Source organism: Brachycentrus maculatus, unplaced genomic scaffold (genome assembly GCF_059751285.1).
Source record: "Brachycentrus maculatus isolate JH-2025_06_01 unplaced genomic scaffold, ASM5975128v1 h1tg000166l, whole genome shotgun sequence".
In the NCBI taxonomy this organism is placed as follows: domain Eukaryota; kingdom Metazoa; phylum Arthropoda; class Insecta; order Trichoptera; family Brachycentridae; genus Brachycentrus; species Brachycentrus maculatus.
Genome location: NW_028280919.1, coordinates 161488 through 179002, shown reverse-complemented (window position 1 = coordinate 179002; position 17515 = coordinate 161488). Strand labels below are relative to the sequence as shown.

The 17515-nt window shown below is 32.3% G+C and overlaps 1 protein-coding gene across 4 annotated transcripts in view; it reads left to right on the top strand.

Annotated features, from left to right (window-relative positions):
• Window positions 1-17515, top strand: part of LOC148308396 (putative phosphorylase b kinase regulatory subunit alpha) — a 30345-nt gene that overhangs the window by 9268 nt on the left and 3562 nt on the right. The window contains exons 8-17 of one of the 4 annotated variants that reach the window (XM_088261733.1): window positions 631-769; window positions 1849-1964; window positions 3887-4090; window positions 9174-9430; window positions 11191-11319; window positions 11409-11547; window positions 13779-13826; window positions 15438-15551; window positions 16172-16290; window positions 17214-17471. In XM_088261733.1, the coding sequence (XP_088117859.1) occupies window positions 631-769; window positions 1849-1964; window positions 3887-4090; window positions 9174-9430; window positions 11191-11319; window positions 11409-11547; window positions 13779-13826; window positions 15438-15551; window positions 16172-16290; window positions 17214-17471 (1523 nt within the window). Of the gene's footprint in view, window positions 1-630; window positions 770-1848; window positions 1965-3886; window positions 4154-9173; window positions 9431-11190; window positions 11320-11408; window positions 11548-13778; window positions 13827-15437; window positions 15552-16171; window positions 16291-17213; window positions 17472-17515 lie in introns of all 4 variants that reach the window. The other 3 variants (XM_088261731.1, XM_088261734.1, XM_088261732.1) reach the window with 3 other exon arrangements.

The window sequence follows — 17515 nt, the reverse complement described above, 5'->3', positions numbered from 1 at the left end:
TAATTGTGAATGGTTCTTGATACATAAATAAATATTTCAATCGATGTAGTGCCCTATGCACCATTGGGTGCAGATAAGGGTTAAAAGAAGAAAACGAAAGAGATGTGTAAGGTGATAACTTAAACCAAGCAACGACAATTCTCCTGGTTTAAGTGTCCTGTAATTGTCAACCTCGGTTGTTTGGTGGTGACCATGTTTGTCTACTATGCTGGAGGTCCCGGGTTTGATTCCCACGGTATCAAAATAAATATCAGTAATTACAACTCTCTTATTCATTAAATCTTTCTTGAATTTATTTAGCAATTGGTGAGAATCGAACCCTTGACGCTAGTTCCGCAGTCGAGCTTCTACCCAGCTACGCCTCGGCGCCTGTCTTTTTGCACACAACTTGTGATCTAATTAGTTGAATATTATTATAATTTATATTTGAAGCACTAACTTTGTGATTTTCCATTTTATAATTAAAATGTAACTTTGTTTTAAAATCACTATAAATATTTAATTATAACTTAATTATAATGTCTACCGGTTAGCTTCGAAACCGGTAGACATTATAATTAAGTCATAATTAAATATTTATTGTGATTTTAAAACAAAGTTACATTTTAATTATTGAATATTATTGTTTAGCCGATACGTTGGGCATGGAGGGGGAGTTTATAGGCCCGCCGCGAGAGAGAAAGGCTTCGTGGCTAGATGTGGACACCGTGGGCCGGGATGGACGCAGTCCTTCTCCCTCCGATGACTGGAGAAAGAGACCCATTGACAGGTTGACAATCCATTCATTTTTAATCTCGAAATGATTGCAAAAAAATATGAATTTCTCAAAACAGTATTTTACATATCGCTCACTCCTTTCAAGAACGTCATAAATCAAAAAACTTGATTTTTCAGGAGAACGTTTTTAAAGTTTAAAAATATAACAATGTATTAAAAATAAATATCAAGCCACTTATTGAACTTTTTACTGTTCAATACATCTTTTTTAATTAAACCTGAAGGTTTTTGTTCCATTTGAAAAATATTTAGTATTTTTAAAAAAATAATACCTTTTTATTCAAAATGCAAAAACAACATTTTCTGCCCTGTAGCGGGTAAATATTAAGTAAAAAATATGCCTCTTTTGGTGGGATATAGTACATTTTCTGGGCATTCCGAAAACATGCACAACTGAAAATTGATGATTTTTTATTTATGACGTTCTTGAAAGGAGTGAGCGATATGTCCGTAGTCAGTTAGAATTTGCATCTCCCATCTGGAACCCCCAATACAAAAAAAATATATTAATCGAATAGAATCTTTACAATCAAAATTTATTTCATATTGTAATTTTAGACGGATGGCTCCAAGCAATGATTTTATGAATTTACCTTAGCTCGTTACACGCAGGAACAATGCTGACCTTATTTTTCTGTATAAAATTTTAAATAATTATGTAGATTGCCCAGAGCTTTTATCACTCATCAATTTTAGAGTCCCGGGAGCACAGACCAGAAACAGAAACTTATTTAAAATCCCTAAAATGCACACCCAAGTCCTAACAAAATTCATTTTTAAATCGAGCCTGCGATATGTGCAATGAAATGCTTAATGAAATAGACATCAATAATGTTTCTTTTAATATGTTTAAAAGAAATATTACTGATGTCTATTTGACCAGTTCATAAAGAAATGTTCTATATAGTTATACTTTTATGACAGTTTATTTTTAGATTACTTAGGTGGAAACCTATAATTGGAATTGTTATTTTTTTGTATTTTATCATATTACATTATTTTTGTCGAAATATTCTGTTGGTTTTCCAATAAAAATAAAATTTATTCAATGCATGGTAATTAACTCTTCAGGGGAACATCTACAACTAATTTGGGCCAGTCGCCATCCCCAAGGCAAGAGGCACCGACGATTCATGTAGAAAAAGCTAAATCTGAATCTCCAGTTAAGGAAGATAATTCTGTTAAAGGTAACCTAGAAAATAATTAAATTTATCGACCCTCACCCGGAAAATATCCATAACTCTTATTGGTCGAATGTCGAATCTCATTCATCATCGATTTTTTCCTTGTAGGTTCCATATTGAATGTCGTTCAACATTTTTTCATCATTAGTATTTTTAAGTTAAATGCAAGCTCGCATTTTTTTCACCAGTTTCTATTACAACACTATGTATGTGAAATAGATTTATATTATCCACTGACACTTTGTGATGGAATTGCATTTTTAATACATTATTAGATTAAAACCAATATTTTTAGCTTTTCCACTTTATTTTTATTTGACCAGCGACCGGGTTTCGTCGTTACCGACATCATCAGACTGGACATCATCACCAGTCTGATGATGTCGGTAACGACGAAACCCGGTCGCTGGTCAAATAAAAATAAAGTGGAAAAGCTAAAAATATTGGTTTTAATCTAATAATATATTAACACTATGTGAAGTAGAGGACAAATGGGTTTTAACCGATTGGCACGTCTTATTGTCTACCTGGATTTTTTTGGGACATATTTTTGGGGATGTGAAAGGGTTAAAGAATGCTTTGATTTTAGCATTTTTTTTTCAAATTACCAATTTTTTTTTCAAATGTACCCATGATCTGGATAAAATCACACACTTTGGAGTGATCCAAGGATTTTTCTATGACTATGTGAATGTTTATTTTATGCAGATTTACTAAAACAAAATGATATTTACTTGAATGCATTCAAACAAGGTGCATTCACTGAATGTATGTCTATGTGACTTACTTTACTTTAAATTTTTTTGCCCATAGATATTTCATAATGAAATCGGGTGTAAGCTATTGATTTGACAGTGTAAACAATAGAAACAACTGCATGAAAATTCAACAAACATTTGTTGAATTTTATTGTCTTCAGCCATACAGTTACAGTTATTATTATTTTTTTATTTAATATTTTATGACATTGCAAACTAATACATTGTGCTATGGTTAAATATGACATGAGATTAGGGATCTGGTCAGCGGTCGATGTTGGCTTAATTTTTTCAAAAAGGAATAACCCGCAAAGCGTCTATATTAGATGTTTGTCTGCAGATAGAATAGTAAGGATAGGGAAGGTAAATGTGAAAAATACATCACAAACACCCAGGCCAATTAAAAATAAATCTTTCTTGAATTCATTTTGCACTTGGCGGGAATCGAACCCGTGACGCCAGTTTCGCAGTCGAGCGTCTACCCAACTACGTCATAGGGCCTGCCTAGTTTTGGTAATGGAATTTAGACCACATAATATACTTGAGAGCCCTTGAGATAGTATTTTACGAAAATGGCGCTGTATAAGCTATCCAAAACTGTTTTAATCATGCTTAGTTTTGACATCGATCCCAGTTGGAGTAAGCACATCTTAAGTCTATGCAAGTAGCAAGGCTAGTGCAAGTAGCAAGTAGCAAAGATAGTATTTATTGATTAGGCGTTTCATTTGTAGAACTCCATTTTAATTTATGTATTAATTTGAAATGAAACACAGATTTTTTTGAGTCTACTAAGTCCGTAGACTTAAAACCAATAATAACATTTTGTTATTATTGTTTTTAAGTAAAATTAATATGTATTAATTAATTGATAAAGAAGCTGTTTGCTTTGAAACAGGTTGACATTATAAGTAAGTTATAATGAGATAACTTATGTAAATATTGATTATATAAATATTTTTATCAGAAAAAAACATTCAATATTTTATGTTACTGTGGTTGAAGCTTTATAATACAAACCAAATACATGCAGGATTTGAATGCAATTATGCAATTAATTGAAGTTGACATAAGAAACATCAGGGGTCAGATGTAGAGCTATATTTTGATATAATAACGGCCTTTGAGCAGATCTCTTCCAAGGGTTTACTAAATGATACATTCCCTCAGTGCTGGCGAGCATTCCCTCTCGGATGACCAGCTCCCGCCACCGCTGCAACTCGGACAGCGCGGGCGGCAGCGGTGGTAGTTCTCAGTACGCGGAGCAGGAGGTGGCCGAGCTCCTCGCCATGCTGCGCGAGGGAGACTCCCTCGAAGAGCAGGGCGACATCCTGCAGTACCTGGTGGACACCCACGGGCTGGACTTCAACACGGGTACACAGTCCGTAATTAACACTAACCGGATGCATGTTGAGTGTATGGAAGACGGACCCGAATGTAAGTTAATCTTTTTAATTTTATGTGTCGTCCCTTTGGTTAAGGACACCCATCTGTAAGAGTTCCTGAGGGATGCCACACTGTAAAGGTTTGTCCTCACCTAAGTAAGGTTTTTTTTCACTGTAATATATATTCAATATTACCTTGGACTGGTACCTGAAGCGGAGGGCTGATCACCTTTCCTTCAAGTGTAAACGATCAAGATAACACTACGTTTATTTGAAGCAGTGCCCTATGCACCATCGAGGTGCGGAGGTTTTTTTTTAAGTAAGGTTTTACATAAAAACTGCATAATGCATAAAATTGAGTTATTGATGCTATTTGTCTTAAAAATGTAATAAACCTATTCAAAGCATTTTTAATATAAGCAAACCCAAATCACAAAAAATATGCTATTATAGTTTCAAAGTACGTATGTAGATGTCTCACAGACACACAGGGAATTTATGGGAAGGTAATATGAAAGTCTTTGGCATTTAGACTTGGGCTCATGGCTCGTCATTGACTGGCCTAAGTGATCAATTTACACACTTGTGTAATGAATGCGACATTCTATGCAATAGATGGCGCCTCTAACTTGCATGTGGATGGGCGCTTGGTTATTTAAGAAAAATTGAGACTTTCGAAAATCAAGCATAGATGTTAAAACACGTGCAAAATGGTGAATATTTCTTGGCAACAATTTCTTGGGGGAATTAATCTAGATTTGCATAAAGATTTGCACACATATTTAAAATTTTGAAATTTCTTTCATTTTACAAAAATAATATATTTACAAAGCTTTCTTTTATTTAATTTATAAAAACATTACATCTGATTTTTGTAACAAAACACAATACGTGCTTTATATCTGTCAAAAATAACAAGGCAAGATGTTTTGTCTAACAAAGTGAAAACATATTTATTTTAAAAAACACAATGATAAAAGAAAAGATGCCTAGGTGTTGAAACACGGGCATCACATTACCTACTTTAATTTCTTTATCAACAAAAATGACAAAATTTTACTAAAACCAGAAGCACATTCAAATATATATTTATTACATAACAAAATTCTTTGCTACAAAATTATGTTTTTAGAGGAGCAAAATATTTTTTTTTACAATTTCTATACTGTTTATTACAGATTGTAATAAAATTGTTTATATTAAATTTATATTTGAAATAGTTTTGAACACAGGATGTTTTTTTTTCTTCTTCATTTTATCCAAAAACAATTCACTGTTGGTTCTTTTTGTAAAAAAACAACAACAAAAAACATGCATTTACTACAGTTTGGCATCCCTCATTTTACAAATGACATATCGCTCACTCCTTTCAAGAACGTCATAAATCAAAAAACTTGATTTTTCAGGAGAACGTTTTTAATGTTTAAAAATATAATACAATGTATTAATAAATATCAAGTGACTTATTGAACTTTTTACTGTGCAAAAGATCTTATTATGTATAACCTGAAGGTTTTTTCTCCATTTGAAAAATATTTAGTATATTTATAAAAATAATTAAACAATATCTTTTCTTCAAAATGCAAAAACAACACTTTCTGGCCTGTAGCGGGTAAATATTAAGTTTAAAATATGCAGCTTTTGCTGGGATATATGTAGTACATTTTCTGGACATTCCGAAAACATGCACAACTGAAAATTGACAATTTTTGATTTATGACGTTCTTGAAAGGAGTGAGCGAAATCTAATGTAAAAGTATCCCAATAAATGAGTTTAAACAAATATTTTCTTGTAAGTAAGGTTTTCTGAATAAAGTGTCAGATAACATAATTTGATTTACTTGCTTTAAATAAATTGTTTTTTCATTTAAACAATTGATAATATTTTTCACACTAAATTAACATTATTTTTATTTATTTATTTCTAAACATGCTCCAAATAGTTTTCAGGTTTTTACCATAAAGTTTTAAGAATACTTTTACATTAAATATGTATAAATAATGTGTTTATTTTTATTTTATTGTGTTGCTATTGCTCATATCACTGGTTTGGGAAGCAAGAGGTTTTGGGTCTTTTTTAACATTTGTATTTTTTTAAATTCATGAATTGGCTAGACAAGTGTTACACTTTCATTTAGTATCATTAACTTACAACAGCTAAACAAATATGACATATTTGTCTCACTTTATATTTAAAGATAATCTAGATAATATTCTAGTTTAAAAAATCATTATTTTAACCCTTAATAACTAAACATTCATCTGGCAGACTACGCAATTAAAAACATGTAACATCAAAAGTATTTATTAAAAATAGGAACCGGTTACATGGCACTTAAGTTTGGTTTATTAGGAATTAATGTAAGAGACATTAAACAATAAATTACTATTCCGCACAGCTACTACATATCGCTCACTCCTTTCAAGAACGTCATAAATAAAAAAACTAGATTTTTCAAGAGAACATTTTTAAAGTTTAAAAATATAATACAATGTATTAAAAATAAATATCAAGCCACTCATGGAACTTTTTACTCTGTAATAGATCATTTTAGGTAAAACCTGAAGGTCATTTCTCCATAAGAAAAATATTAAGTATATTTAAAAATATATTAAACAATACCTTTTCTTCAAAATGCAAAAACAACACTTTCTGCCCTGTAGCGGGTAAATATTAAGTTAAAAATATGCCGCTTTGCTGGGATATAGTACATTTTCTGGGTATTCCGAAAACATGCCCAACTGAAAATTGACGATTTTTGATTTATGACATTCTTGAAAGGAGTGAGCGATATGTCAATATTGTGCGATCCACAAATGACATTGTATCCACAAATATAGTTTAGTTACTAGGGTTAAACATATTCACTAATGGAATATAATAAGTCTGATAATCAATTCGTATTTCCAATTTGGAGTATTTTTCAATATCCGATTGCTTGTTTAACCTTAATTTACTCAATGATACAATTTTTACATCTTTGTAGCGTTATTGCAACATTGTCGGTAAAAGCAGTCAGGCATTAACCGAAATAATACGAAGTCATGGTGTTTACTTTATGGCTTATCGCTTTGGTATTGTGTGGTTAATAACTATTGATTAACTATGAAATATGATCGCAGGAGTAAATGAAGGTTAAACAAAAAATAATTCATGCTTCCCTGGCAGAATATGACTGCTTTTTTGGTCTAAATTAATGAATTGAATTTCTTGTGTGGAAAAATAGTGTTCTTATGAAGAATCATTTTAAATATGAAGCAATAAAATGTTTAGATTTTCAAATATTCTTGTCTCCTGTAATACTTTTTTTTATTATTATTTCAATGTTTATATTTTGTCTCTCTGGACTGTGCAATTAACATCTGGAACTTCAATATACATATATTGGCATAATTGACTGTTTAATTTTTATAGTTATACGTATACTAAAGTAATCTGTATCATTGTAATACCCAAGTTTTTCCACATAAATACATGCTCAATTATTTAATTATTGAATTTATATATTTTATTAATATATATTTTTGCAATATAATGCAATAAAAACTCATTCCATTTGATTTCTTTATAGTTTTGCATTTCTATGAGACTCTTAAAATGACTATTTGTTGTTTAAATATATTTGAACAAATAATATGTCCCGGAAAAATATTACTTTGGCATAGTAAGGGTAACATTTATTTTGTTACAGTAGATTTTGGAGCAATTCAAGAAGGCTCCTTTTCCGGATCATATTTATATTTATAAGAGTAAATTTACTAAAACAAAATTAGATTCACGTAACTGGCGTAGATATATATTTTTTGAAAAAGTGTATGTTTATCCTGTGAAATTTACCAATATTAAAATAAAATTGGCAAAATTTAACTTATCTTAACGTCTCATTGAAATATATCCTAAATTTTTTAAATATGTTTTTTACGGCATGTGTTTTGGATTCGCTTCTGAAAGAGGGCTAGCCGTTTTAATATTTGTTATTCAATGAGTGGTTTAGCGCCTAGCAGAAATTTACAAAGCTTCACGTATCTAAACATTTTTAATAATCAATTTGATTAAATCAAATGGGTTTAACATTTTTACTGTTGCTTTATTCTCAAACTAATTTGAAAATTTAATTTAGTTTTTTTTTATTGCTTACTTTTTGATTGCTACAAGATTTTCGTAGATCAAAATGTTTACATAGAAAATTAAATGTATTTTGAAATTAAAGTATTTTGGGAATAATTGGAAGCACTTTCTTTATTTTTAAAGTTGGCATTCACCATGTGGTATGTATATCTATTTATTTAAAAAATTAAAGTGAACATGGTAACAACCAATAATTATTATACAGTGGAACCTCTCATAACGAACATAATTCGTTTTAAAATCTTACTCGTTAAGCGAAACATTTTTTGTTTTGACTGGCGTGGAAGTTTCGGCTCACAAGTGAATGTTGTGAAAAAGGGACTTGCCCTTTCTCTGTAACTCGTTATGCGAAATGTCGCTCGTTAAGGGAGTAACTATTTCACTTTTTTTTGTTATGCGTATTACCGTTTTGAGAGGTGCTCGTTATGAGAGATTCCACTGTAATATGTGTTTTTATGAATTAAATAATATTATCAAATACTGTATTTGATAATGATATTAAGTACTGTAGAACGGGGCTACTTGAACTTTGATGTGTTACTTGAGCCCAGTACAAAAAAAAATATTGAGATTGTGGCATCGATCGAAGTATTGTGACAATAAGTGTCACCTGTCAGGGAAACAATGAATCATGTCGATACATTCATTATTGTAGACCAAAAACAGATTTTAATTTTTTTTGTACTGGGCTCAAGTAACACATCAATGTTTAAGTAGCCCTGTTCTACGGTACTTTAAATCTTGTGTTATAATATTGTATAAGAATTGGTGATATTTATTAACTTTTTTTTACTTTAAACAAAAACTACTGGTGTTACTGCCAATAAACTGATATAATAATTGTATTATGCATAGTAATATGCACACTTCACCAAAAAAACATGATGGGTACTTTCATACTTATTTTTTAAACTATGCCTGTTTTTTTTAATGGTTATTTTAGGTATGTTAGAGATGGGCAGGGTTGTGACGGTAAAGGACCTGCTCAAGGGTTTATACGAGAAGGCTTGCCAACACAAGCTGTGGGGGCTGGTGCGCCACACCGCCGGCATGTTGGGCAAGAGGGTGGAGGATTTAGCCAAGGCCGTGACGGACCTCCTGGTCAGGCAGAAACAGATCACTGTGGGGATGCCACCCTCTAACGAACACACTATAACGGCCCCACTGCCAGAAAATGAACTGAGACAGCTTATTCATTTGGTGAGATGTTTTTGCATTTTATCATTTATGTAGCAAATTAACACATTATAGTCGGGCGCTTCGAACAATAGACTCTAGCCTATAGCGGATGTTTTTTGCGATCAGCGCAAAAATATATTGCTTTCTTAAAATTGGCACAATTTCTAAACCAAATAATATTTTCGATTGAAATTTTCAAAGAAATCATATATCATTTGATCATCAAAAATAAATTATAATTGCTTTGATTACATCATAATTTTTAGTTAAGTATTTCGTATTTCACAATTTAAGAAGCATTGTAAACTCTAAAAAATAATCTTCCCCTCCGAGGTATCATTCCCTATACAATACTAATATATTCAAATAATAAAATATCAAACAGTTAACAAAACAGTGAGAGTGGTATGAAAAATAGTCCAATACGTGAAATGACTCAAACTAAACTGGAGATTGAGATCGCATAAAAACTCTAGATTTCTGGCGACGCCTTTACAAGCGGCACACTAGCCAATCCGGACAAGGTATCTCAAATAATGTTGACAGACTGTCGCCTAGCACCCAGGTAGCAAATTACCCTTCAACGCATTTTATTTTACGCGAAAAATGGCAAATGTCGTGTCCCGACGACAACGTGTTAATATTACTACAGATATTTGATTGCCTGTTTTTACACCTCGTTCAACTGCTGTTGGGGACACTAAAGGAAGCTATGGCAGGCAGATGGCAGTTTTTTTTATGTATGTTATTATGATTGTTATTATTATGTATGTTAATAAACTTTGTCCACCTCCATGGTGTAATGTTCAGCGTGTTTAGCTACCGTGCTGGAAGTCCCGGGTTCATTTCCCAGGTAGGGGGGTGAAAATAAATATTAGTGATTTTACACTCTAATATTTATTGTATATTACCCTGTGCAGGTCCCTGAAGTACAGGAGTGATCACCTTGCCTTTGTGTAAGTAATGATCAAGATAACACTGCATCTATGTGATGCAGTATCCTATGCACCATTGAGTGCGGATAAGGGTTAGAGAAAAAATGTACCTAATACAACAGTCCCTTTTGCTTTTTTCTTTATGTATATTTATTCCCTTTATTAGTTTTTGTTGTTGTTGTTGATAATTTGAATAAAAATACGGGGAAAAGCTTTCTGCAAAAATGAAGTATTGCTGGATCTTTATACTGCTGGATTGTATCGTCGGTCAAAAAAAATCACCTGAAAATTAAGCATCATAAAAGTTTTTTTTTAAATTTTTAGTTATCTTTATTTCTTAATCCCTCTGAAATTTTGTAATCATAAACCCCTACTGATTCATTTGAAAAATCCTGATGGCATTTTTTTTTTAAATAAAGATTTGAAAAAAATTATCGATTGTTAGTTTCTGGGTGCTGGTTGAGTTTTGTGACAGTATGAGTATGGTTAAATGCTTTGATTTGTTTAAGTTAATTGATGTGTATTTCTTGCAAGAGAGCTATTATGGAAATTTCCCCTCTTAACAGAGCAAAGCATAAGGACCGATGTCAGATGACATCATAATTGTAGTCCAGCAATCGCAGATGCTGTCAAATTACAGGCCTGCCAACCTACTTCATTTACCCTAATCATTCAAACTGACACTATTTGAGCTCTAGTTTTAGGCATTAAATGAATCATTCGAATTTGTTTATTTAACTGTCCACTGTCAGAATGCGGTGTGCAAATTTCACTGAAGCGTTGTGACTGAGTAAGTAACATTATGATGTATAATTAACAATTTTAACTGTGATCATTATATTCTAGGCTTATGGAGATGATGAGAGTACAGCCATGTTGACACAAGAACTGTTAATGTATCTCGCTATGTTCATTCGTACTGAACCGCAACTCTTTCTGGAAATGTTGAGGCTACGTGTTGGATTAATTATACAGGTATCTTTAATTTTCACCAACTTATATTGAACACGGTACGTATTAAAATTCTCATTCTATATTAATATTTTTCTAATTTTTTTTCAAAGGTCATGGCCACAGAACTGTCTAGAACTTTATCCTGCGACGGTGAAGAAGCTTCTGAACATCTTCTTAATTTGTCTCCATTTGAAATGAAGAATCTGTTGCATCACATTCTCAGTGGAAAGGAGTTTGCCATCAACAGCGGTTAGTATCCGCAAAAAGTTTTTTTAGTTCGGCTTCATTTAATTTATATTTCTCATTTTATTTAAATACATATATCATTTAATGTGTATAGGAGGGTAACCTACAAATTTTTAAATTTCTTCCTAAAATTATATGTATTTTTTTTTAAATATAATTATATAAAATTTTATTTATTCTTTTTTGTAAATTATCACACCAAAATATACCAAACGGATATTTCTGTCACAAATATTCACTCAGAAACAGTTTTGCATTGTGATTTTACAAATATGACATATTGTCACCATCTTGATTTTTCTTTGTTGCACTCTGTTTTATCGACGGAACTCTTTTTAATTTTAAAATAAAAAGAATACAATTCTTTATAAAAATTATCAAAATTCTATTGCATTTCAAATTTATAGTGGTCTTATATACAGGATGTTAATTAAAGTTTAACAAATTTATATTTATAGCTATACATTAATTAACCTATACTTTTTACCTTTTTTATGTTAAAAATTTTGAGAGTTGGGATAGAAAAATATTTCGATAAAATCATTAAATTATATTTTAATATTTCAATGCATAGTATGAAGACTCCATCGTATCAAAAGCCTAATTTTTTAGAATTACTCTTACTATCAATAGCCCAGTCGGTGTGTCTACTTTAAAAATAGCTGAAAATGCATTAATAAAAAATGGAAAAAAATATTCTGTCATCATTAACGAGGGTCATCGGTAGCCTAAATCTATATTTTCGGGACTCCCAACTCTATTTTTTAGCCGCCATCTTGGATGGTGTACTAAACCACAAAGGAATTTCAATTTCCTACAACTTTTTTTTATTATATTTTTAACTTGGACCTAGAGAAGGGATATTTTAGGGAGAAGTTAATATTTAATATTTTTATCCCTTTTTCTTTAAGATTATGTTAGTGTACTGTGAAAGTCAATATTTTCATTGATGCTTCTTTTCATACCAAACTTGTTTGTGATACCATTACATATATGTTCAATACATTATATCTTGAAAACTTCTTTTTTTAAATTGGTCCCTCCGAATACACTTAAATGTTCAAAATATGATTTATAATGCTTTTATCCTCTATTATTTCTTTCATTATTTTTACATATAAAACATTATATTTCTAACTTTTCTATGAGCCTAATATGTATAATTATTGCAATGTATTTCAGAATGTTATCGATTTAAGCCGCACATTTTATTTTATAGGGTCCGCCATCTAAAGTTTTTTTTTTCAACTAGTGCTTATTTCGTGAATGGTAACACTTAGCTCATGTCTGATTTGACAGATAATTAGTTTTATCCTTCCGCTGAGCGAATATGGTTGTGTATACGCTTGAACAACGCTGGGAAATATTGCGACATTACTTTGAAAATCATGGTAATGTTGCAGAATGTGTGCGAAAATTGCGTACGGTTTTTGGAAGAAGAGAAGCACCGTCAGCTCCGTATGTTCGTTATCTTGTGAAAAAAGTGAAAGAAACTGGCATCCTCATCGATAAACCAAAGCGTGAAAAGCCAAAAACAGTGCGTACACCCGAGAATATCGATGTTGTGGCAGAAAGTGTGCGTGAAGCGCCATCAACATCAATTCACCGTCGTTCTCAACAATTGAACATTTCGGAGACATCATTGAGACGAATTTTGCATAAAGACCTTGGTATGACGCCATACAAAGTCCAATTGGTTCAGGAGTTGAAGCCAACTGACCATCCAATGCGTTTTCGCTTCGCTGAGTGGGCCTGCGATCGACTTACAGAAGATGCCGATTTTGCCAAAAAAATCATCTTTTCGGATGAAGCTCATTTTGATCTTGGCGGGTATGTAAACAAGCAAAATTGTCGTATTTGGGGCACAGAAAACCCGCACGCATACATTGAAAAGCCGGTACACCCAAAACGAGTCACTGTTTGGTGCGGATTTTGGTCCAGAGGCATAATTGGGCCATTTTTCTTTGAAAATGAGCAAGGAGTGGCCGTTACAGTCAATGGCGATCGTTATCGGGCCATGTTGAACGGATTTTTGTTCACAAAAATTGAAGAGGAGGATATTGGCAACATTTGGTTTCAACAGGACGGCGCTACGTGCCACACAGCCGAAGCTACACTCGATGTTTTGCGCCCTGTTTTTGAAAAAAAAAAGTTATTTGGCGGACCCTTTATTTTATTTCATCATTTTTCCTCCCTGGGTATTTTTTAAATGCTTTTTGACCACTTTATTACAGCGAAATCATTCACGCATATAGTAAATGATAAGACCAAGAAAGGACAAGGCAAGTTGAGAAAATATAAGAGTGTATTATGTAAATAATTTTTCATTTGCATGAATCTAAACTTCCGCTCTTTTGTCCAACTTTTTCTCCAATTTGGTATATTTTTGCACCTGAATTTTGTAAATATTTCTTCTTCACATTGCTTATAGTTGACAAGTTTTAATTGTATAATATGTATGTATTTTTAGTTGTTAATTTGTTTACTGAACCACAAACTACAATTATTTTAGTAACATGTTTTCCCAAACCACAAAAATTTCAATTAATCTCAACCCCATCAATACCAATTTTAGTTTATATGTTTTCCCAAAGAACATTTTTGTTTCTAAACAGAGTATAATATAACCTACAAATGTTGATACAAATTTTAAAGTATAAAAATTATAAATTTGCTAGGAACGTTAAAAAATTAACAAAATGTTAGTTATACAACCACTCACTGAGATTTTAGTCTATCAGTTTCAAGGAATACTATACACAACTATAAAAGCACTATTTGTACACTTATATGTTCTCAAAATCATCATCACATCCGTTATTAGTATGCTGGTCTTTGGTCTGACTAATAAAGCATGTGATGAGTATTTTGTGCAGATGAAAGTGTGAATAGTGCTATGTTGTTTCTTGCATCCTGGTATATTGATCGAGTGGTTACATACTTATAAATAATTTGTTGAAATATCTGACTACAAAGTTAATGCTTTGAATATTTTATATAAATATAAGACTCACTTTATCCCCTCTCTTTTAATTATTTTTATTTAGACACAAAGTAAGTAACGTGTTTATCAAGTTTTTACCTCTTATGTATATTTGAAGAAGGTATGAAAGTACTTTTAGTGTGTGATGTATTTTTGTATATAGTTTTTAAACATATCTCCTCTTCCATTCAACCTTTTTTTTTCTCTGCATAATTTAGATTCTGCATTATTTTAAACATATTTTTTTCATTCACAGTAGTTACTGTCAAGAGTTACATAAAACAAAACATTGCATTCTTAAACTCTTATTCTCAACAAATTTTCTTGCTTTTTTCAAACTACGGTCATGGCTGCTATGTCAATTTGCATTGTGGATAATATTATTTAAGTGATACCAATGCATAGTATCCTAACATCACGTTTAGTATTACTTATAGCTGTATTTTTTCTCCATACATCTATCAAAAGTTTCACCTGTTTAACGAAAGTCCAAAGCAGTTTTGTATTTACAAAGAGGTCCATGAATATGGAAGAAGCAATGATTGTTTGCAAAGACAAAATGGTGGGCCATTCTATCCTATTTGCTTACCGCTGTGGGAAAGCGGTGTGATGGTTAGTTAGTTAAAAAAAAATGTAGCATTGGATGACATTTAATGAGAATTAAGGTTTTTTTGAGATTAAAAATGAGTTGTTGGTTTTATAGAACACATCCAATAATGGAAGAAGAATATGTACATATATTTTTATGCTTAATGTATTTTTTTTTGTAAATATGTATTATACAAGTCTTTAACTGTCTCATGTCACTTTCAAATATTTGCATGACACTATGATGCATTCCGTTCCATAAACTATGAGTTTCTGGAATGTTTTATTTATTTTTGTTTTAAAAAATTGATGTATTTTTTAGTTGGCCGTGGAAATATGTCTGTCATAAGTCAAAAATCTGGCCGTGTCAGTAAGAAATCTCAAATTGGACTTATGCTCGGTGAAGACGGAGCAATGGTTGGAAATATGGAGGAAGGTAAGCAGGAAATGACAAATATATAGTTTTATTTTGAAATAAATGTAAAAAAAATTATTTCCCTTAAGATAATTTTTTCAACTCGCTGAAATCTATTTGTTGATGAATGACGAATAGTCGAAATTTATGGTTTTTGAAAGAGATGGAAGCATGACAAAAGCAGGTGAATTTATTTAGCTGGTAAGAATATTTCGAGGGATAGAAATGTTGAAGAAAAAGAATGGTAAATGCCAGGAACAGAGAAAACAGGACTAGAATTTATGCTAGGAAACAAAATCTTATCGGTGGAAGCTAGAGTTATTCAACGTTTTGATGAATACCGTGTTAGTTTGATCAAACGCATGATTGACTATTATTGTCATGTGTTTTTGGAAAAAAAAACTATTTAACCTTTTTTTTTCTTCTGCTTGGTGTAGGCCTTATGGCCTGGTTTTAAAAGGGATTAGCCTCCAATTTAATTTATTTTTATTTTATTTAATTATGGATTTATGTATTGAATCCTTGAATTATATTTTCATTTACCATCTATATATATATGAAGTTTACTTCATATACATTCTTTCGGATGGTCTAAAAATTAGCAAAATAGAATCCTTGTTTTAAAGCCTTTCATTTTTTAGCAAATGGCATCGTAGAACCAGATAGACAAGGACAATGGCTGAGGAGACGTAGGCTCGACGGAGCGCTGAATAGAGTGCCCAGAGATTTCTATCCAAGAGTGTGGAGCGTTTTGGAAAAGGTAAATACATTTTTTTTATAAGCTTCCACTCATTTAAAAGTGAGTTTGAACTCATTTTGTGAATTTCAAATTAACACTTTTTTGTTGGGCGGGTTTTTCATCAATTCCGACTCTAATTACGATACTAAGTAGGGTTGAATACTTACTTATAACCCTTATCCGCACCCAATGGTGCATAGGGCACTGCATCGAATTGACGCAGTGTTATCTTGATTATTACTTACATGAAGGCAAGGTGATCACTCTTGCGCTTCAGGAACCAGTCCAGGGTAATATTAAATAAATATTACAGTGCAAAATCACTAATATTTATTTTCACTCCCCTGGGAATTGAACCCGGGACCTCCAGGACGGTAGCTAAACACGCTGACCATTACACCACGGAGACGGATCATTGCACCACAGAGGCGGAGGCGGGTTGAATACTAATCACAAGTAACTGCAAATCAAATTTTGATCTGTGCAATGTTTTTTGGCGTCTCTCGCTCTACCAACAGTATGTAAAAAAAGCTTTTAAGCATTTCCCGCAAACATTGTGTTAATATGATGTCCCAAGAAATTGATGATATTCAGATAATGTGTACATAAATATAAATAGGAAAATGCCTGCTGTATTTCACATCGAAACTAAATCTATTGTCATTTCCATTGCAATTTTTTTTTTTTTTAAATTTTTCCCATAGTGCTTAGGCCTAAAATACGCATTGTTTAACACTGTTCTTATCATTCATCATTCACTTTGCGTATTACCACTTAAAAACACTACTTCATGAATACCAGCTTTGGAATAACCATTCTATACTGTATATGAAAAGCATTGTTATCTTTGTGGTACATTCATCGACGAATGATAAAGAGAGTGTTATATTACCATAATGTTAAAAATGCTTTTAATATACAAAATATTTGCATTTTTTATTTAGTGTCAGGGCCTGGCAATCGAGGGTAAGGTGCTCCCGCAGAACCTCACGCAGGAGATGACCTCGGGAGAGCTGAAGTTCGCGCTGGCCGTAGAGACGGTGCTGAACTCCATTCCGCAGCCCGAGTACCGGCAGCTGGTGGTGGAGGCGCTCATGGTGCTCACGCTGGTGGCCGAGTACAACGTGGCGCCCAACCTCGGCGGGATCATCGCCGTCGAGCACCTGGTCCACAAGGCCAATCAGATCTTCTTGGATGACCAGGTCTCTTGTTTAACCCTTTGACTACCAAAATCCGATATATCGGC